We start from the raw sequence: 21808 nt of genomic DNA, 5'->3' as shown, positions 1-21808 counted from the left end.
CACAAGAGACAACAGACAAGTAAAAAGGTTCGCTTCCCTGAACTTCATGGATCATCCATACATGTTGGACTCTCTCCACCATCCGTGGAAGCTCAAACTGGCATACGCCTTTCCTCCGATGTCTCTGATTCCACTAGTGATCAGAAAAATCAGGAGGGAACGAGCAAGAGTAATCCTCATTGCACCCTTTTGGCCAAGGAGACCATGGTTCTCTTATGTCCAGACCATGTGTCTATGCGACCCATGGATTCTTCCATCAGACAAGGAGCTGCTGTTCCCGGGCCCCTTTTTCCAACCGCAAGTGAAAGGACTTTACTTGACGGCGTGGAATTTGAGAGGCAACTATTAAGTTCAAGGGGGTTTTCAGTGGAACTAGTAAACACCCTTTTACTAAGTAGAAAAAGATCTACCACCCTAATATATAGTAGGGTATGGAATAAATTCTTAAATTTTTATACAGTACTGTTCACTAAGCAAGTTCCGGTGACACCTATTCTAGAGTTCTTACAAAAAGGCCGAGAATTAGGGTTATCGGTAAATACCTTAAGAGTTCAGGTCTCAGCATTAGGAGACCTATATGGATGCAATATAGCAGCTAATAGGTGGATCTCCAGATTTATAAAGTCTTGTGAACGTAGTAACCCGGTCCATATTCCCCGTCTACCTCCGTGGGATTTAAATCTAGTACTGGAGGCCTTAACCGGCTCTCCATTTGAGCCACTAGATTACATACCTCTAAATGTCCTAACATATAAAGTAGCCCTATTGGTAGCTCTAACCTCAGCTAGAAGGGTTAGCGACATCCAGGCCCTATCAGTAGACCCACCTTTCTTACTAGTTATTTCAAGATCGAATAGTCCTAAAACCAGACCCCTCATACCTCCCTAAGGTGGCATCCACCTACCACAGATCACAGGAAATTTTTCTCCCTTCCTTTTTTTGATTCCCCTGTAACTCCAGAACAACATAAGTTCCACACCTTAGATGTCAGAAGAGCCATCCTGACCTATATAGAAATGTCGCAGACATGGAGGCAGAGTAGGGCTCTGTTTGTCTCCTTTCAGGGCCACAAGAAAGGACATGGGGTCACAAGAGCTACCATATCTCGGATCAGAGAAGCTATCTGCTTGGCTTATACATCAAAGGGTGAGATTCCTCCAGTGGGTATAAAAGCACATTCAACACGAGCCATGGCTTCCTCCTGGGCGGAACAAGCAGATGTACCAATCCATTTAATATGTAAGGCCGCAACCTGGTCTACACCTTCTACTTTTTACAACCATTATAGACTTGATCTATCTACATCTTCTGACCTGACCTTTGGTAGAGCTGTCCTTAGTACAGTAATCCCACCCAGATAATGACTCTCTGAAAATCTCTCAAGTGGGGTGCTGTCGTGGCGAAGGGTAAAAAGCCGGATTACTTACCGGTAATGCTCTTTTAATGAGTCCACGACAGCACCCATTTACTACCCTCCCTAATTATGCTCAGTTTCTTTATTTTAAGCTCACAAATAATGGTTGTATAGAGTTTAAGACATTTATGTTGCTGAATATGAGTTAATACTAAAGCTTTTGCGGTTCCCTTTTTATACTCTGTAAACTAAACTGAGGAGGAGAGGGGACCACCTCCTTTTATTCTGTAGGTCTCCTGTTCCTATGGGCGGATCCCTCTCTCATGTGGGGTGCTGTCGTGGACTCATTAAAAGAGCATTACCGGTAAGTAATCCGGCTTTTTACTTACATTTCCTGTACGCCCTCGCTGCATCTCGTTACGGCGCCAGCAGCTCTTCCGGCCGAGCGATCATATGTCCCCGCTCATTAAAGTAATGAATATTCACTCCACGCCTATGGGAGTGGAGAGGGGTGAATATTCATTACTTTAATGAGCAGGGGACACGTGATTGCTCAGCTGGAAGACTGGCACCGAAAGGAGATGCAGCGAGGGCATGCAGGGTAGGTAAGTAGGATGTGTGACGGAAGCTAGCGACTGTAACTGTGCGCACTATAAGAGAAATGAATATTCACTGCCAGCGCAGTGAATAGTCATTTCTCTTTAGCAGCGGACACAGTTACAGCCGCAGCTGCCAGTTCCCGCTTTCTGTGATCCGCTGCTCTGCCGCTCCCCCTCCCCCGCCATCTTTCTGGGACAATGAATATAAGCCGAGGGGGAAGTTTTCAGCCCAAAAAATGTGCTAAAAAACTTGGCTTATGTACGGTAAGTGATATGCCCCATAAGATTAGCAAAGGTAGCTGCCTGTATAAGCACTATTAAATCAGGGAGAGCGAAATAGACCCTGTATTAAATTCACCGAAGAGGATTTTTATATAAGGGCAGAGACAGACTGCCGTATTTCTCGTGCGAGAATCACATCGTAAACCTCGTACTGGCTGTCTGCTCTCCTGACCTGAGCTTGACAGCTGCATAGTAATCCATCATGCTCAGGTCAGGAGAGGTGCCGGCCAGTCCGTGCAGTGCGATGTGATTATCGCACGAGTTATACAGCAGTCTGACTCTGCCCTAATAGGTGTTTTTGATGTCTCCCTCGTGGGAACTGGCAACAATTATTTAGTGGGAGCTCTAATGAGCCCCTCCTCTTCTTTTTTTTTTTTACACCAAGGTGTTGTGTTAGCATTTAATAGATCATAATAATCTCATGGGTATAAACAACTTTTGTTGTTAGTGACACACGATGTTACCTTTTATACCAAATGATGGCTTCTTAATTTTGATCAATATTAAATTCTCTGCTACTTGGGGTTTATGGGAGCTCTGGGCTGCAGTCCTCCCCTTTTTACTATGTGGTGCAACAGAGTGGGAATATGCGCTCCAGTTGGAGGAAGTAACAGATACGTCACCATCTCCACACATAATGTGGGTGTATACACCTTGGGAACGATTGCGCATGTGCCGCAATGAGCGAAATTACGCGGGCGGTGTCTGGACGTAATAGCCCTGATGGGCCTTAGACAGGGTTGATGCTTGATAACATGGAGACATTTGAAGCCTAGGGTGAGAGAGTTCCATGTATTTCTATGTAAATGATTATTTGAAAGGAATCACATGGAATGGGAATGTGGGGAATTATACCACCTCTGGCATTCTAGGAGCTGCATATAATAGATCCATGGTGGATCTGTGTTTTTCTGAACCATTTGCATCTATTATATAAAATTCCTCTTCAGTGCATTTAATGCAGGGTGTATTTCGCTTTCCCTGATTTAACAGTGGTTATACTGGCAGATACCTTTGCTAATCTTATGGTGCATATTGCTTACCTGTTTTTTTTTTTTTCTGATACTTAATTTTCACACAGCCATATATATGTAATTTCCTAGGCCTGTCTTGGGCATATGTGTAATTAGGGGGTAGTGTGTGTTTTGTTTTGTTTTTTCCCCCCAACGCCTCCTTGGCTGTAGTGACAATATTTAGTAAGTAACTGTAATTAACTACCTTGTTTATGGCATTCAGGTTTTGTTATATGTTGTGTTTCTAGTTTGGTTTTTAACCTCTTGCTTTAATAGCGTATAGAAAATTATGTTTAAATCCCAATATTGCTACACCTACTCCCTAATTTACACTATGTAAAATGTAGTGGACATCCCCTTTACCAATATTTGAGGACGTTTAAGGGTACATAATCCTGTACAGTTGTCCACCTTTACCTTCTGCGAATTTCGTTCACTTCTGCCTTTCATGATACAAAGGTGATTACATTCTCACACAGACAAGTCTACCATTAACATCGACTAGTATTTAGTCAGAACTAAATGTAAGGATGTACACATTCTATAAATTACATACATGCAGAGCTGTGTGCTCCAGCCCAAAGCCAATGGGGAACCCAGCGAACCAATTCAACTCAGCATGGTGGCTCAGTGGTTAGCACTGCAGACTTGCAGCACGGAAGTCGTTGGTTCAAGTCCTACCAAGGACAACACCTGCAAGGATTTTGTATGTTCTCCCCGTGGTTTGTGTGGGTTTCTTCCGGGTTCTCTGGTTTCCTCCCACAATCCAAAGACATACTGATAGTGAATGTAGATTGTGAGCCCCAATGGGGACAATGATTACAATATTTGTGAAGTTCTGTGGAATATGATGGCGCTATTTAAGTAGCATAATAAAACCCATCATTTTGTGATATTTCACACAGTTATCAGCATTTGCTTAGGCCAGTAAAGTATATTATGTGGGAATAATTCTAACCTCCTACTATTCTGCTTTCTGCTTATTCTCAGTGTGGTGCCTGTTGGGCCTTCAGTGTAGTCGGTGCTGTGGAGTCTGCCTACGCTATCAGCGGACACTCGCTGCAGGACCTCAGTGTACAGCAGGTCATTGACTGTTCATACTTGGATAGAGGCTGCGATGGGGGATCCACAGACAGTGCTTTGAAATGGCTGTATCAGGTAATCACATGTTATGTGCAGATTTATTTTAGACATCGGGGTCATGTTGTTACGTTGCTGTACTTTAACTACGAATATTAATTTCTTCCTGCTACATGATGTACCTCTAGGTCATGGAGCGGACTCAGGAGCTGGGCCTGCTCCATTACCAACATTTGCATGTAATGACAGCGAGTGCAACTGGACTCCTAATTATGCTGTTAATACCTGCTGTCAATCTCTGTGGCATTTTTTCATGTGGCCCTCGGGACATGGCGTTTCGATCACGCGATCATGTAGTGCTGAGAGTTGCCATGGCATACTAAAGGTCACCCTGTGTCTGAGCTTTATAAGAGACCAATACAGTGTTATTTCAATATATAGAACAATCAATCACAGGTTCAAGTCCTCCAATGGGACAAAAATTTAGAAAAAAACAAAAGCATTGAAAAAAGAAGATATATATATATATATATATATATATATATATATATATATATATATATATATATATATATATATATATATATATATATATATATATATATATATATATATATAGGATTACCGCAGTAGTAAAAATCCGATCTATTAAAATGTTAAATTTAACCCATGGGTATACTCCGTAAAGCAAAAAGAATGGAACGTCAGAATTGCCATTATTTAGATTGTGGCATTTCCCACCAAGAATTTCATTAAAAAATTGGTCAAATCACTGTATGTACCCTAAAAAGAAAGTTGGCTAGCAACACAAAAAACTCCCTCACAAAGCTCAATTGGCAGAAAAATCAAATAGTTATAGTTTCCAGAAAATGACAAACTATTATTATATATTTTTAATACAAATTTCAAAATTTTCCTTTTTTTCACCATTAAAATAAAAAACAAACTATACAAGTTTGGTGATCTGAAGAATCATGTTGTCGGGTCATTTTTACCACACAATGTACAGCATAAAAATATCACACAAAAACTTGAAATTGCGAGAGGGTTTCGCCTTTTCACTACAGCTGGAATTTTTTTTCTCATTTTTCAGTGCAGTATATGGTAAATGAATGGTGTCCTTCAAAACTGCAGCCTATTCAGCAAAAAGTAAGCCTTACAGCTATTTCGTCAGAAAAATAAAAACTTTGAGTCTTGGAAGAACAAGTGCAAAAATGAAAATTGGCCACAGCGGGGAGGGGTTCTGAAACGTAAAGTTGCATTGCTGATGGTTTGTTTTATTTTGGAAAACAAATTTTAAATGAAAACTTTAAACAACGTTTTTATTTGTTTTTTCAGTCGCATACAAAGCTTGTGGAGTCTTCTAAATACCCCTTTAAAGCAAGAACTGGAATTTGTCATTATTTTCCTTTAACAGAAAATGGTGTTTCTATAAAGGGATATAAAGCTTATGATTTCAGGTAAATGTTATTTGTCTACTTTGGAAATCTGATTTACACCAAAGGGGATGTCTGGTCACAATGTATTGAGATATGAATGTGAGATCGGTGGGGGTCCGACACCCGGCACCTCCACCGATCAGCCATTTTTTGCTTCTGATGCACAGCTCCAGAAGTTGTGCTGCAGCTGATTGTGGTAAGTGCCGGGTGTTGGACCTCCATTGATCTGCTACTGGTGACCTATTCTGTAGGCAGATCATCAAATACCTAAGCACAGACAATTCCTTTAACTTGGTTGTCTCATGTAAAAGACAAGTCAGAAATCGTCTGATGGCTTTGTGTTCTTCAGAGTCTCCTGACAGTCGGCTACTGCATTCAATAAACAACATCTAAATGCTTTGATCATCTCCTGGTCCATTAAAGGCAATGTGTCATCAGAAACTGACCTGCTCAAGTTCTGTCTCACTCCGTCTCACGCTGAATGGAAGTTCTATGAGTAGAAAGAAAAGTTTAAAAGGACAGAGATCATTTGTTTTTATTCCCTTTACCTCTAAAGATTCCAAATCTAAACAGTTGGTTTAGTCGGGGTCAATGCTCCTTTCCTTCTTGTATTTTAACACAAAACATATAAGGACACTCTCTTTTTTCCTATTTGCATTGTTAGGCTAAGTGCACACTGCACCAGTGCCCAATGTGGCACATACACTAAGGAGATATGTGCTCAACACTGGCCGCAGCCAGGAGAGATGCCAGGCATCGGACCACAATGGGAGCCCATTGTGAAAAACATATTCTGCATGGTATCCATTCTTTGCAGTGCGTCTCTGTATACAGTCTGCTTAAATTTCTGCGAACCCCCTTGAAGCACAGCAATAGTGGTATGCTGTCATAGCAAACTGTTAAACACAACCCGAAGCTGGGACCCAGGACCTGGAATCATTTCCCAATGCAAATATATTAGTAAGTTGTATCTATTTATCTTATAAATACTCCGCAAGAATTTTTTTTTCAAACCGACAACTGCTTTAACTTTCGTTTTTCTGAGAATGAATCCACATGACACCAGGGCTGCTTTTGACTCTGTGACTGTGGGCTTGTGAATCCTCACATTGTGCACTGCGTGTGCTGTCAGGATTCTCCAGAGATCTGCTGCTCTCTCACTCCCTCCAGATAAATGCCATATGTCCGAATGGGCCGCAGGATTCGCCTGACATATCTATGTCACATGATTCCCGGGAGAGCCCATGCCGACGCCACTGGAATGACACCGGCGATGAGTATAGGTGTTATTATTTTACTGGCGAAAAATATAGGCATTGAGAAGGGGTTTTCATAGTAGTGGGCAATAGTTCAATAGTATAGCCATGGTCCTTGGAACAAGTGAGTCGTTAATACCTGATCATCTGATGCCTTTATCTATATAATGTCACCGTAACCAAATCGGTGGTCTCCAACTCCCAGCATGTCCTTACAGAACAGTTGTGGTTTTTCAATAGGATGGAGATCTGTCCTTCATGATTAGAAGTGTGTTTGTGCAATATAACATATTTCCAGTGCTTGACTTAGACCTAAATATCTTAATATCCTCCATGAGTAAAATGCTTTTTCTTAATCATTGCAAATAGATAAATGGCTGCACTCAATTTTACTGTACTAAAGCTAAGAAATGTGCAATACATGAAATGTGAATAGCATAATGGCTTGTGAAATCTATGAAAAAACACATGAGATGCTTAGCACAAGATTTGGCCAAAAATTGTGAGCCCATCCACGAAACGTCAAGGTAATCTTAGATTGGATGGGTATCTATTTGCTATGTAAGTCTTTTTTTGGTTATGCACCAGTTCAGACTAGATTGCTGTTCAGTCAGTTTTCCTATATTTACTATGTACTATTTTTTCTGACTTGAACACCCCGCCCTTCACCATGCTGTAATTTTAATTACATCCAAACACAGTTGGTTCTGACCTTCCTATAAATGCAGGCTTTACCATGTTATTAGCCAGAGGTAAGTGTTCACACTAGGCAGAGAGGTCAGGTACCCATCCGATCTGAGATTACCTTGACGTTTGGTGGATGGGCTCACAATTTTTGGCCAAATCTTGTGCTAAGCATCTCATGTGTTTTTTCATAGATTTCACAAGCCAGTATACTATTCACATTTCATGTATCGCACATTTCTTTGCTTTAGTACAGTAAAATTGAGTGCAGCCATTGATCTATTTGCTATATAAGTCTTTTTTGGTTATGCACCAGTTCAGACTAGATTGCTGTTCAGTCAGTTGTCCTATATTTTCTTAATCATTGGCATATATTTCTTCAGTAACTGTGAAGAGGAAATGATGAGCTTGTTGATACGTGTTGGCCCTTTGGCTGTCATAGTCGATGCGGTAAGCTGGCAGGATTACCTTGGAGGTATCATTCAGCATCACTGTTCCAGCGGACACTCCAATCATGCTGTCCTAGTGGTTGGCTTTGATAAGTCAGGTAAGATGGACACACGTCTGGTTTATTGTCACTTGCCTAAAGTAATATCTAGACTCACACCCAAGAAGAAGTGTTTCCTAGTTCTGATGGCTGTTATATAATGCCTCTGGTTGTGCTTTCTGCTAGTATTACTATACTGAACACCGATGGTTTAAAGGTGCTGTCCAGGACTTTGGTATTGATGGCTTATACCCACCAATCTGATACTGGCTATTCAATAGAGAGTAAAGGTTAATAGACTATGGCAAAAGAAAAGTTACAATTCACATAAGTGGACACCGCTTGTGGAGATCATATAATGTGGGGAAGGGGGAACATGGAGAAAAAATGTGAATTAAAATATAGCTTTTATTAACTAATTTTTTAAATGGATCAATAAAATAGGTTACTAATATTTATAAATTGGAGCTATCTATTTATGAGCGGCTTACTCAAAATTCCCGCATTCTTCCAACAGAATTCTCTGTATTGTAATACAGAGGACAATACAATTCTAGTCAATCTGTATATAATCTTTTTTTTTTCCAATAATTTTTATTGGTTTTATAAATTTTTATAAGGGAGAGGGAAAAGGGGAGGGAAAGTGTGTAAGGGGGAAGGGTAAGTAATTCCCTGTAAAACAGGAAATGGGAAAAGAAGACAGGCGTAACAATGCATACATAAGCATTTCAAAAATCTGTATATAGTCTTAGCCAATGTCCCGCTAATATAAATTAGCTATGTAAAGCATAAAAATGGGGTACATAGCCAGCCAAATAATTGAATTCTAATAACAAGAGCTGATAATTCCAGGATTAGTAGCTTTGCTAACTAAAAATTATTAATTTTAGCGAACTGTAAAGGGATGTGGATGTATGGAAGTCTATGTGTATGGGTCAATTAACAGAAATCAGTACTTCTATATATTACTAGACAACCATTTTGCATTAATATACTACTGTAGTTAGCATGTGAGCATTATGACATTTATAACTCCGCTCTGCCATATTAAGGCTACTTTCACACATCAGGTTTTCGCCGTCAGGCTGAATCCGGCTACTTTAAAAAAAATAAAAATAGGATCCGTTGCAAATTGTGAAAAACTGATGTGACGGATCTGTTTTTTTATTTTTCTGGATCCGCCTAACAGATGTCTGGGCACTAGCTGGGCTGGGGAAATGGGGAGAGAGATATATATATATATATATATATATATATGCTGCCACGGGGCAAAAAAAAAAAAAACTGAATCGGTTGCCGGATTCAGCATTTCACCTGTTTTTCTCCGGCCGCCGGAAATCCGATTTTCGAAGGATCCGGCAAAAAACGGATGAAACGTTAAGCCAGCCGGCGCTAATACAAGCTTATGAGAAAAAAACGGATCCGGTGGCAAAATTTGACGGATCCGTTTATTTCAAAATTAGCCAGATTGTGCCTGACAGCGAAAACCTGATGTGTGAAAGTAGCCTAACTGCTCAGCTGGTATTATCAGCAGCAGCATGAGCGTATTCATGAGCGCGGTACATGAGATCTAGGCTTCCATACTTATAGATAGGAGGGCATAAAATAAGGTGAAAGTGCAGCTCCTGTCACAGGCGACAGTGCAATCACCAAAGGTAATTCTGCTAACTGTCAGAGACTGAAGGAGAACAGCGTCCTACGTGGCAATGCACTGGTAAGTAAAAGCGCGTGCTGAGATATATTAACGCAGCTCCTACTGATAATAACAGTATGCAAACTAAGATGTCACTGAGTTGGTGGTGTAGTCTGTCATAGGTGCGCGATGTCATTGAGCAGTGAACCACTTGGATGTTTTAGTGGAGATTCTGCTCGCACAGCCTGGAGCGAACTCGATAGTATGAAATCACAGCGTCGGCCATTATTTTAATGAGGGCACAACCCAAATGTTATATATCACAGCCCTCTGTATACAGATTGACTAGAATTTTATTGTTCTCTGTATTACAGTACCAAGAATTTTGTTGGAAGAATGCGGCAATTTTGAGTAAGCCGCTCATAAGAAATAGATATTAGTAACCTATTTTATTGATCAATTAGAGTAATTATTAAAAAAAACTATACTTTAATTCACATATATTTCCCACCTTCTCCCTTCCCCACCTTCTCCCTTCCCCACATTATCCTCTCCTATAGAGAGGCCATAAGTATAAAAGTCATGGACAACTCCTTTTATCATAGGGGTTTGTGTATATGGGTCAGCAGATAAGGTGTATCATATTTGTCTGTGTATACCATATTCGTTGGACTATAAGGGTATGTGCAGATGTTAAGTGTTTGGCAGTTATTTGGATGCAGCGCATGTCCGCTCCGTCGAATGCACTGATGGCATTTGAACACCGGTGATTCCGCATGTGCTCATTGAACCGCATGGAATCACCGCATCCAATACTTTGGACTGATGACATTTATCTTTCAGAGGCAGAGCGTCTCCGCAAGATAAAGACATGCTGCGGTCTGGAAAGATGTGCCGCATGTCCGTCTCCGCGGGTGATCCACGGGTGTCTCAGCATGCATAGTGGAGATGGGATTTCTTAACCCCTTCAAGACCTTGCCCTTTTCCGTTTTTGCGTTCTCGTTTTTCGCTCCCCTCCTTCCCAGAGTCATAACTTTGTTTATTTTTCCATCAATATGGCCATGTGAGGGCTTGTTTTTTGCAGGACAAGTTACACTTTTGAACGACATCATTGGTTTTAGCATTTCGTGTACTAGAAAACGGAAAAAAAATTCCAAGTGCAGTGAAATTACAAAAAAAGTGCAATCCCACACTTGTTTTTTGTTTGGCTTTTTTGCTAGGTTCACTAAATGCTAAAACTGACCTGCCATTATGATTCTCCAGGTCATTACGAGTTCATAGACGCCAAACATGTCTAGGTTACATTTTATCTAAGTGGTAAAAAAATTCAAAACTTTGCTAAAAAAAAAATTGCACGATTTTCCAATACCCGTAGCGTCTCCTTTTTTCGTGATCTGGGATCAGGAGAGGGCTTATGTTTTGCGTGCCGAGCTTGACGTTTTTAATGATACCATTTTGGTGCAGATGCGATCTTTTGCATTTTAATGCAAAGTCGCGACCAAAAAAACGTAATTCTGGAGTTTAGAATTTTTTTTCTCGCTACGCAGTTTAGCGATCAGGTGAATTCTTTTTTTTTTTATGATAGATCGGGTGATTCTGAAGGCGATGAAACCAAATATGCATAGGTTTGGTTTTATTTTTTTTGTTTTATTTTAAATGGGACGAAAGGGGGGTGATTTAAACTTTTTTTTTTTTTTTCATATTTTTTTAAAAACTTTTTTTTTTTAACTTTTGCCATGCTTCAATAGCCTCCATGGGAGGCTAGAAGCTGGCGTAGCCTGATCGGCTCTGCTACATAGAGGCGAAGCATAGATCGCTCCTATGTAGCTGAATTGCAGGCTTGCTATGAGCGCCGACCACAGGGTGGCACTCACAGCAAGCCGGCATCAGCAACCGTAGAGGTCTCAAGGACCTCTGGTTGCTATGCCGACGCATCGCTGACCCCCGATCATGTGACGGTGGTCAGCGATGCGCTCATTGCCGCTGTCAGTGGTCTAGTTAATAGTGGAGGCTGAATCGCAATTCCACCCTTCGCTATTGCGGGCACATGTCAGCTGTTCAAAACAGCTGACGTGTCTCGGCTTTGATGTGGGCTCACCGCCGCAGCCCGCATCAAAGCGGGGGTACCGACCTCCGCAGTAATAGTACGGCGGAGGTCGGGAAGGGGTTAAAATCCCATCCACTATGATTTTTACATCTTGACTTTGCAGGTTGGACACTGCGGATGTACGCAGCGTCCAGCCCGCAGCGTTTACTGACCATGGGAACATACCTTAAGATACACTTAGAAAGAAAAAAATCTTGCTAAAAAATGTCTCCGTCTTATATTCCAGAGGCAGCTTCCTATGAACGAGGAGATCATTGACCCAGCGTCTTTTCCCATAGCTAAGAGAACAGCTATCCTCCTGACTCCCGGCACTGATCACTATTTTTTTTAAAACTTTTTTTGTTCAGTCCCCATAGGGAACTTCAACGTGTGATTGTTTGTACTGTGCATTGTGGCTGAACTTCACAGGCATGGCACTAACGAGGGGCTTCAGCAGGCCCTCAGCTGCCAAAGCTGCTGTTAGAGGGAGATGCTGGCTGTGTAGCACAGTAGGCATCTGCCCTATGTGGAACTGGCTTGGGCTTGAACCCATTCCACACCCCCTGATCTGCTCCTGGGCATATAAATCCATTATGTAGTGTTAAGGGGTTAATGTCTGGAAGGAATAAGTGGAACACAAGTTATAAAAACAAAAAAAACTCAGAAAATACAAGAATCATTGCAAAGATCATAGTTTTTTGCATGTTTTTATCTTTGCTGTTTTTCTTTTAGAATTTGATTTTTTAATATCTATTTGCAGGTGACACTCCTTACTGGATAGTGAAGAATTCTTGGGGTAAATCTTGGGGTATAGATGGATATGTGCATGTTAAGATGGGTCAGAACTTATGTGGTGAGTGTAATGTCTTAAATATGCTACTCCTATTTAGCAATAAAAATCTAAATGCCCGGCTTTTTGCTTTGAGTCTTTTACATTTTCCATGGTTTAAAAAAGACAAATGTCCATCATGTTCAACTGAAGGATGGGAAAGAATAAAAGGAAGGGGTATATGTGCAACCATAATGCAAGATGAAGTCAGCCCCAGAAGAGCTAATCTTTCCCTCCTGATCGTAATTGTCGAATCATTTGAATAAACTTACAGAAAAGAACTTTACACATTTACATCATCATTTTCTTAAAAAAATCATTTTTTAAACCATCCATGGGGTTTACACTGTGACCAGCTCCTGAGGGTAAACTATTCCACATATAACTATATATTAAGGTAAAAAAGGCCTGTCTCCTCTGGAGATTGAATCTTTCTTTCCCAATATGGAGGAGGTGCCTTCCCTTTTGAGGGGGTTTTACGCTATTAGGGGTGGATCTGCTGTACCCGGCTGTGGCCAATATAAAGTTGAAGGCGCTGTGTACTTCCCCTCTTCAGTTGAACACATCCGGCCTGGAGCATCTGATGCTTGGGGGTCGGACCCCAATTGATCTGATATTGATGACTTATGCTAATGATAAGCCATCAATATCAAGTACCGAACTTTCTCTTTGAGTGGAAGCCTGGAAAATCTGTTTAATGTTTAATGGAAGGACCTTTTTACTGTAATTTTTGGTAATATATTCTAGAATATTTGTGTAATAATTATAGGGGATAACTCAGGAGACTCTTTGCGTAGAACAACACAACTACAGGACAGTTTTATAAGTGGTAAGGTTTATATTATCACACGGTGATTCAAACAGGTGCAGAGAGAAACTCAAATCCACAACACTTGGTGTAAATATTAAACGCAGCTTAACAGTCTATAGGAAACTTCAGAGGAAAATGCAATCAAGCAGAAAGTCTATGAAGCACAGTATTTCTTGAGGATACTTGACACGAATAAGTCCTTGTCTTAGTCCAGACACAGATAGATATGCTTATAAGGCAGTTCAAATAATATCTTAGCACAACCAGGGAGGCCTGGGTGATAATCTCAGGTTTAAGCAGAGCAGCAACAGCTTACATGTCCAGCAAATGCAGATGGAAGTAAACACGAGCAGCAGATGAAGGAGGATTACTGGAACTGGTGTATGCAGCAGGAACTCAGAGCAGAGTAGCAGGAGAACCCCACAGGTTCACAGGAGCAGGTGTATAGCCAGGGTGTAATCAGAGGTCAGGAGCTGGATGCAAGGCAGAATACTTTAGCACAGACTGAAGGCTGGGGTGGAGTTTTATAGCAGGAAGACACAGTGCACATGAGACCAAAGACGCCATCTTGGAAAAGGGCAGTAATGCACAAAAGGTAATAAAAATGTTCAGAGTCCTGACAATTTGTTTAATGTTCTCCAACATGTATACTACAGGTAAAGAGGATCTGGAGTGCTTTGAATTTTATTAAAGTGGCAAATATGGATAAGAAGGACCAGCAGTGTCGCTCTACATGCAATATTGAAAAGATTATTTTAAAGGGGCTGTCTCGTCTTGCTTTTTCGAGAGTGCACCACTATCCTGCTTCCTGACTTCTTGCTTTAGGATGGCAACGTGCTGCTTGCTTGATTGAAATAGTAGAAAAAACCCAAAATGAAAGAAAACAGTAAAAAATTCCTCCGCATGCTCACAACCACAGTGGGGGAGACTACCAAGAGGACATATTTAGTATAGTGAGGACACTCCTAAAGCCAATACAATAAAGCAAAAAAGAAACTGAGTTTCATGTCCAAAAAAACATTTATATAAATATTTTATTAAATTACAACATTTTTACCAATAATTTCCAAATACATAAAGATACATGAAGATAAAAATCAAGCACATTGGAAGAGTAGGGGTAGCACAGACAAAAAAACGGTGCAGAAATCGGTCTGATGCCAAATGCCACAAACAGATCACTTGCATTGTGCAAAGTATAACATAGGTCTAGATACGGGGAGCGTATAGCAAAATATGTACCAATGCCATGAGCCCTGTACACAGACTCACATCTCGCATGTCAAACCATAAAGCCTCCCCCCGGACTCTTACCCATGTACTGGCACCACGACCGGACCACACCGTTGCCCCAACGCACGTTTCGCGTCAGCTTGCTTCCTCAGGGGGCGGTGACCGCCTCCAGCTGTCTCCCCTTTCACACTGTCAGCAGTCGGCTGTTCCCTGTCCTCTGCCATGCTGCCTGGTGTGTGGCTGTGATCTCTAGAATCGCTAGAGAGGGTGAAGTGCTGCGGTCTGATGTCCTCTATCAGGAGCTGCAGAGAGGTAACAGAGGGGGAGGCTCTCAGTGCTGCTCCGACCCTGCCTCCCACTGCAGCTCCTGACAGGACCGTGTATCTATCACTATACTGTGCTGAGCCGTGTATCTAATCCTCTCCTGTGTGATATTGTCTGCTGAGCTGTGTATCTAATCCTATCCTGTATGATACTGTCTCCTGTGCCGTGTACCTAATCCTCTCCTGTGTGATACTATGCTGAGCTGTCTATCTAATCCTATACTGTGTGATACTGTCTGCTGAGCCATGCATCTAATCCTATCCTGTGTGATACTATGCTGAGCCGTGTATCTAATCCTATCCTGTGTGATACTGTCTGCTGAGCCGTGTATCTAATCCTTTCCTGTGTCATACTGTGTTGAGCCGTGTATCTAATCCTATACTGTGTGATACTGTCTGCTGAGCCTTGTATCTAATCCTATCCTTTGTGATACTGTCTGCTGAGCCGTGTATCTAATCCTATCCTGTGTAATACTGTCTGCTGAGCCGTGTGTCTAATCCTATCCTGTGTAATACTGTCTGCTGAGCCGTGTATCTAATCCTATCCTGTATGACACTGTCTGCTGCGCCGTGTATCTAATCCTATACTGTGTGATACTATGCTGAGCCGTGTATCTAATCCTGTACTGTGATACTGTCTGCTGAGCCGTGTATCTAATCCTATCCTGTGTGATACTGTCTGCTGAGTCGTGTATAATAATAATAATCTTTATTTTTATATAGCGCTAATATATTCCGCAGCGCTTTACAGTTTGCACACATTATCATCGCTGTCCCCGATGGGGCTCACAATCTAAATCTAATCCTATCCTGTGTGATACTATGCTGAGCCGTGTATCTAATCCTATACTGTGTAATACTGTCTGCTAGCCATGCATCTAATCCTATACTGTGTGATACTATGCTGAACCGAGTATCTAATCCTATCCTGTGTGATACTGTTTGCTGAGCCGTGTATCTAATCCTATCCTGTGTGATACTGTCTGGTGAACCGTGTATCTAATCCTCTCCTATGCACTCCTCTCCCCCCTGCATATCTTTCCCCATTGCACACACAACTCAATGCATGCGATAACAGGAGCTGCAGGGGTCATGCTGTATTATGGCATTATGTGAGATCTATATGACGGTATTATGTGATCTGTATGGTGGTATTATGCTTGATCAGTATTGTGAGAATTATATGGTGGTATTTTGTGTGATCTATATGGCGGTATTATGTGAGAACACTGGCGGTATTATGTGTGATCTATATGGTGGTATTATGTGAGAACTGTATGACAGTATTGTGTGATCTATTTGATAGTATTGTGTGTGATCTGTATGGCAGTATTATGTGAGAACACTATGGCAGTATTATCTTCAGAAAGCGGACCCATTCTATGGTGGTTCTGGCTGAGCACCTGCACGCGGGTCTGGGGTAAGGCTACGTTCACATTTGCGTTGTGCGCCGCAGCGTTGGCGCCGCAACGCACAACGCAAACAAAAACGCAGCAAAACGCATGCACAACGCTGCGTTTTGCGCCGCATGCGTCCTTTTTTTCATTGATTTTGGACGCAGCAAAAATGCAACTTGCTGCGTCCTCTGCGCCCGGACGCGGGCGCCGCAGTGACGCATGCGGCGCAAAACGCAAGTGCGACGCATGTCCATGCGCCCCCATGTTAAATATAGGGGCGCATGACGCATGCGGCGATGCTGTGGCGCCCGACGCTGCGGCGCTGACCGCAAATGTGAACGTAGCGTAATAGAGGGGGCAGCATGACCTCCAGTTAGGTGCAGTCAGCGGAAGGCTGGTGAGGCAGCTGAAGAGAGGGGTCTCATTTTTATCGTTACTATATAGCTACATTTCCTTCCCAGCGTCACCCCGTACTTCGCCTGTCGCCTCGCTTTCACACATCGCCAGGACAGGATGGAGAAGACAGGATCTGAGGAGGGGAATGGGGTCTGCATGCAAAGTCTGGATCAGAACAGGCCATCAGTCCGCAGAAATGATTTCTGTGGAGCAGACTGTCCATCCATGTGTATAAAAGACAGCGCTCTATGTAAATCCCTGGCTGCTCCGCACACAAAACAGGGTGCCCCCCATAAACAAGCACACTGCTTTCCTGAAATACTCTGTGCTGCTATCACCCTGCTCCCTCCACCATATATCTCCCAGAATCCTTGCTGCCTGCCATCCTCGGTGACTGTCTACTTGTCAGTATAAGGCTGCTTTCACACTAGCGTTGGTACGGGGCCGTCGCAGTGCGTCGGGCCGACGTACCGACGCATGCTGTGAAAGAAATGCCCAACGTGGGCAGTGGAAGCAGTCTTACGACGCTTCCGCTGCCCCATTGCAAAGTCCCGGGAGGAGGGGGCGGAGTTTCGGCCACGCATGCGCGGTCGAAAATGGCAGACTCAACTCACAAAATAAGTTACATGTAAAGGTTTTTTTGTGGCGGCGGTCCGCCAAAACACGGCGCAACCGTCGCACGACGGTTGCGACGTGTGGCAATACGTCGCAATGTGTCGGTAATGTTAGTCTATGGGGAAAAAACGCATCCTACAGACAACTTTGCAGGATGCGTTTTTTCTCCTGAACGACGCATTGCAACGTATTGCAAACAACGCTAGTGTGAAAGTAGCCTAAGGCTGCCGTCACACTAGCAGTATTTGGTCAGTATTTTACCTCAGTATTTGTAAGCCAAAACCAGGAGTGGGTGATAAATGCAGAAGTGGTGCATATGTTTCTATTATACTTTTCCTCTAATTGTTCCACTCCTGGTTTTGGCTTACAAATACTGATGTAAAATACTGACCAAATACTGATAGTGTGACGGCAGCCTTACTCTGCAGTCACCAACAAAATGGCTGCTCACTGGGTTCCTGAATATCATCCTCTCTTATCCCTTAGCAAACACCCAGAAGGGGAGGAGAGGAGACATCACACACGTCAGCAGACTCCGCCCATAATTACTGCAGTGCTGTAATGTGAGCTATTTGTACACTAGGTTTTTCTGAAATTTCAGCAGCTGCTCCCCCTAGTGTTTAACCCCTTCCTGACCTGTGACGCCACGTAGGCGTCATGAAAGTCGGTGACAATCCGACCTGTGACGCCTATGTGGGTTAACTCCAATTTCACCCGATCTGCAGGGACAGGGGGAGTGGTACTTCAGCCCAGGGGGGGTGGCTTCACCCCCCCATGGCTACGATCGCTCTGATTGGCTGTTGAAAGTGAATCAGAGCGATTTGTAATATTTCACTATGAAAACTGGTGAAATATTACAATCCAGCCATGGCCGATGCTGCAATATCATCGGCCATGGCTGGAAACACTGGTCTGCACACCGCCACCGATCACCTCCCCAGTCCTCCGTCCGGTGCTCCGCTCCCCTCCGTCCGCCTGTCCGCCCCTCCGTCTGCCTGTCCGCTCCCCCGTCCTCCTGTCTGCTCCCCCCGTGCTCCGATCCCCCCCCCCCATGCTCCGATTCCCCCCCCCCCGTGCTCCGATTTCCCCCCCCCTCATACTTACCGAGCCTCCCGGTGTCCGTCCGTCTTCTCCATGGGCGCCGCCATCTTCCAAAATCGCATGCGCAGTGCGCCCGCCGACTCAGCCGGCCGGCAGATTCGTTCCAGGTATAAAAACCTATCACAGTGATCAAAATAAAAAAAATAGTAAATGAACCCCTCCTTTATCACCCACATACGTAGGGACAATAATAAAATAAAGAAAAAAAATATATTTTTTTTTTCCACTAGGGTTAGGGTTAGACCTAGGGTTAGGGCTAGGGTTAGGGTTAGAACTAGGGTTAGGGTTAGAATTAGGCTATGTGCACACGGTGCGGATTTGGCTGCGGATCCGCAGTGGATTGGCCGCTGCGGATTCGTAGCAGTGTTCCATCAGGTTTACAGTACTATGTAAACCTATGGAAAACCAAATCCGCTGTGCCCATGGTGCGGAAAATACCACGCTGCATTGTATTTTCCGCAGCATGTCAATTCTTTGTGCGGATTCCGCAGCGTTTTACACCTGTTCCTCAATAGGAATCCGCAGGTGAAATCCGCATAAAAAAACACTGGAAATCCGCGGTAAATCCGCAGGTAAAACGCAGTGCCTTTTACCTGTGGATTCTTCAAAAATGGTGCGGAAAAATCTCATACGAATCTGCAATGTTTGCACATAACCTTAGGGTTAGGGTTGGAATTAGGGCAAGGGTTGGAAATAGGGTTAAGATTAGGCTTGTGGTTAGGGTTAGGGGTGTGTTGGGGTTAAAGTTGTGGTTAGGGTTGGGATTAGGTTTAGGGTTGGAATTAGGGTTAGGGTTGTGGTTAGGGGTGTGTTGGGGTTAGGGTTGTGATTAGGGTTATGGCTAGAGTTGGGATTAGGGTTACGGGTATGTTGGGGTTAGTGTTGGAGTTAGAATTGAGGGGTTTCCACTGTTGAGGCACATCAGGGGTCTCCAAACGCAACATGGCGCCACCATTGATTCCAGCCAATCTTGCGTTCAAAAAGTCAAATGGTGCTCCCTCCCTTCCGAGCCCTGACGTGCGCCCAAACAGTGGTTTACCCCCACATATGGGGTACCAGCATACTCAGGACAAACTGGGCAACAACTATTGGGGTCCAATTTCTCCTGTTACCCTTGCAAAAATAAAAAAATTGCTTGCTAATACATAATTTTTGAGGAAAGAAAAATGATTTTTTTATTTTCACGGCTCTGCGTTGTAAACTTCTGTGAAGCACTTGGGGGTTCAAAGTGCTCACCACATATCTAGATAAGTTCCTTGGGGGGTCTAATTTCCAAAATGGGGTCACTTGTGGGGGGTTTCTACTGTTTAGGCACATCAGGGGCTCTGCAAACGCAACGTGACGCCCGCAGACCATTCCATCAAAGTCTGCATTTCAAAACGTCACTACTTCCCTTCCGAGCCCCGACGTGTGCCCAAACAATGGTTTACCCCCACATGTGAGGTATCAGTGTACTCAGGAGAAATTACCCAATAAATTTTAGGATCCATTTAAGGCTGGCTTCACATTTGCGGTTGTGTCCGCAGAGTTTGTACCGCATATATCCGCATGCGTTGTGTATTCCTATATTTAACATTAGGGACGCATGCGTTTTTGTTTGTTCGCGTTTGACGACGCATGCAACGTTTCGTCGTTTGTGGCTTGTCGTGGAAATGCAACATGTAGTAATTTTTAGAGGCGTCAATTTGCCGCCTGGAAACGCATGTGGTCGATTGCGCAAGGATTGCGACAAAAAAACGCATTACTGTCTATATGAACGCATGCGTTCACAAGCACATGTGTTTGGTTGCGTTCGTGAACGCATGCGTTTCAATAGAGAAACACATGTCTAGACACTGATAAGCCACCCCCCACATACAAGGTGATAAAGGGAGGGAGTGGACATTTGCAGGTCACTACTCAGCAGACACTGAAGCAGACGAGACACAGGCTACATCTTGGAGGAAAACAAGACCCCGAACAATGTGAGTATATCCTAGCCAATGCCTTTATTTTCTATTTTCTTTCTCTACATGTCCTAATTTCTGCCATTTCTTTCTTTCTACATGCATCAGAATGTCTTCTTCTTCGGATTCTTCTCATGAGGAGTTTCTTCCTGGACCGTGTGAAGTCGAGCATGTCCGTGAGGTGAGTACTTGCCTCGTCAGATTGGTAAGTATTCACTGTCACATCTACACATGTGACAATTTGAATTTTTCTTTTTTTTAGAGCTCTTCTTCTACTGCGGCAGAGACAGGGCAGGAGCAGCGGAGTCAAGGTCCGGTGGAAAGACGGCAGCGGGTACGTATACAAGGCTGACTGTTTTATGTATCCTCAGTGTAATATTCTTGAATCTTCCTTTCTTTCCATTCGTATTTCTTTACTTTTTTTTCTTCTGGAATCCTTTTGTATGTTGACTTTCCTATTCATGTCATTTCTCAGCATCTTTTTTCTTTCTTTTCCTTATGATAATTGAGCAAACTTTAATGACTTTATTTAATTTTTAGGTTTCACAACGGGAGGATGATCTAATTGAGAATGACCTCCTCATCTCCCTGGTTCAGGAGCGAGTCCCGTTGTGGGACACCCGGGATCCACTGCACTCAAACAACGTCACGATCCGGCGCTTATGGAATGAGGTGGCCAAAGAGATGTGGGATGGCTGGGACAATGCCCCGACACGGGTCCGAAATGCATTTGGTAAGTATTGCACTGCAGTGTGAAGCAGCAGAGACATTGGCCGTGCTCACTCGACTGTGTGTAATGAAAGAAACTCTCAGTAGTTTCTGTCATCACACACAGTTGGGTGAGCACGGCCAAAAGTCCTTTTTCTGACCACAATTTTTTTTTTTCCCGTCTCCCATGACAGCACACCTGAGAGAGGGATCCGCCCAGTCAGGACAGGAAACCTACTGAAATAAAAGGGCGGTACCTCTCTCTCCCTTCAGTTGGGTTTCCTGTCCTGATGGGAACCCTTGTGCTGAAACACGGCGGTTTTGATAGAAGATCCACTTACCCGCTCCTGTCCCGGCACTGGAAGCACAGGCAGGGCGCCTGTATGTCGGCCTTCAGGAGACGGTAGCGCCGTTCGCAGATCCTGTGGGGCTCTTGCGCACGTGCGGGCGTCGGTCCAGCACAGTCCGGACTCCTGGGGCCGTCCTGTGTCTGCCACGCCGCTCTCTCCCCCTCAGCTGGGCGACTTCCGGGCGCG

General features: G+C 43.4%; 1 protein-coding gene across 1 annotated transcript in view; it reads left to right on the top strand.

Annotated features, from left to right (window-relative positions):
• CTSO (cathepsin O) overlaps positions 1–21808 on the top strand; it is a 58326-nt gene that overhangs the window by 24388 nt on the left and 12130 nt on the right. The window contains exons 4-7 of the mRNA XM_077279397.1: positions 4239–4406; positions 5667–5788; positions 8091–8254; positions 12674–12766. Coding sequence (XP_077135512.1) covers positions 4239–4406; positions 5667–5788; positions 8091–8254; positions 12674–12766 — 547 coding nt within the window. The remainder of the gene's footprint in view (positions 1–4238; positions 4407–5666; positions 5789–8090; positions 8255–12673; positions 12767–21808) is intronic.

This window comes from Ranitomeya variabilis, chromosome 1 (assembly GCF_051348905.1).
Source record: "Ranitomeya variabilis isolate aRanVar5 chromosome 1, aRanVar5.hap1, whole genome shotgun sequence".
NCBI lineage: Eukaryota > Metazoa > Chordata > Amphibia > Anura > Dendrobatidae > Ranitomeya > Ranitomeya variabilis.
Note: the sequence above shows the minus strand (reverse complement) of the source record. Positions and strands in the feature narration are given on the sequence as shown.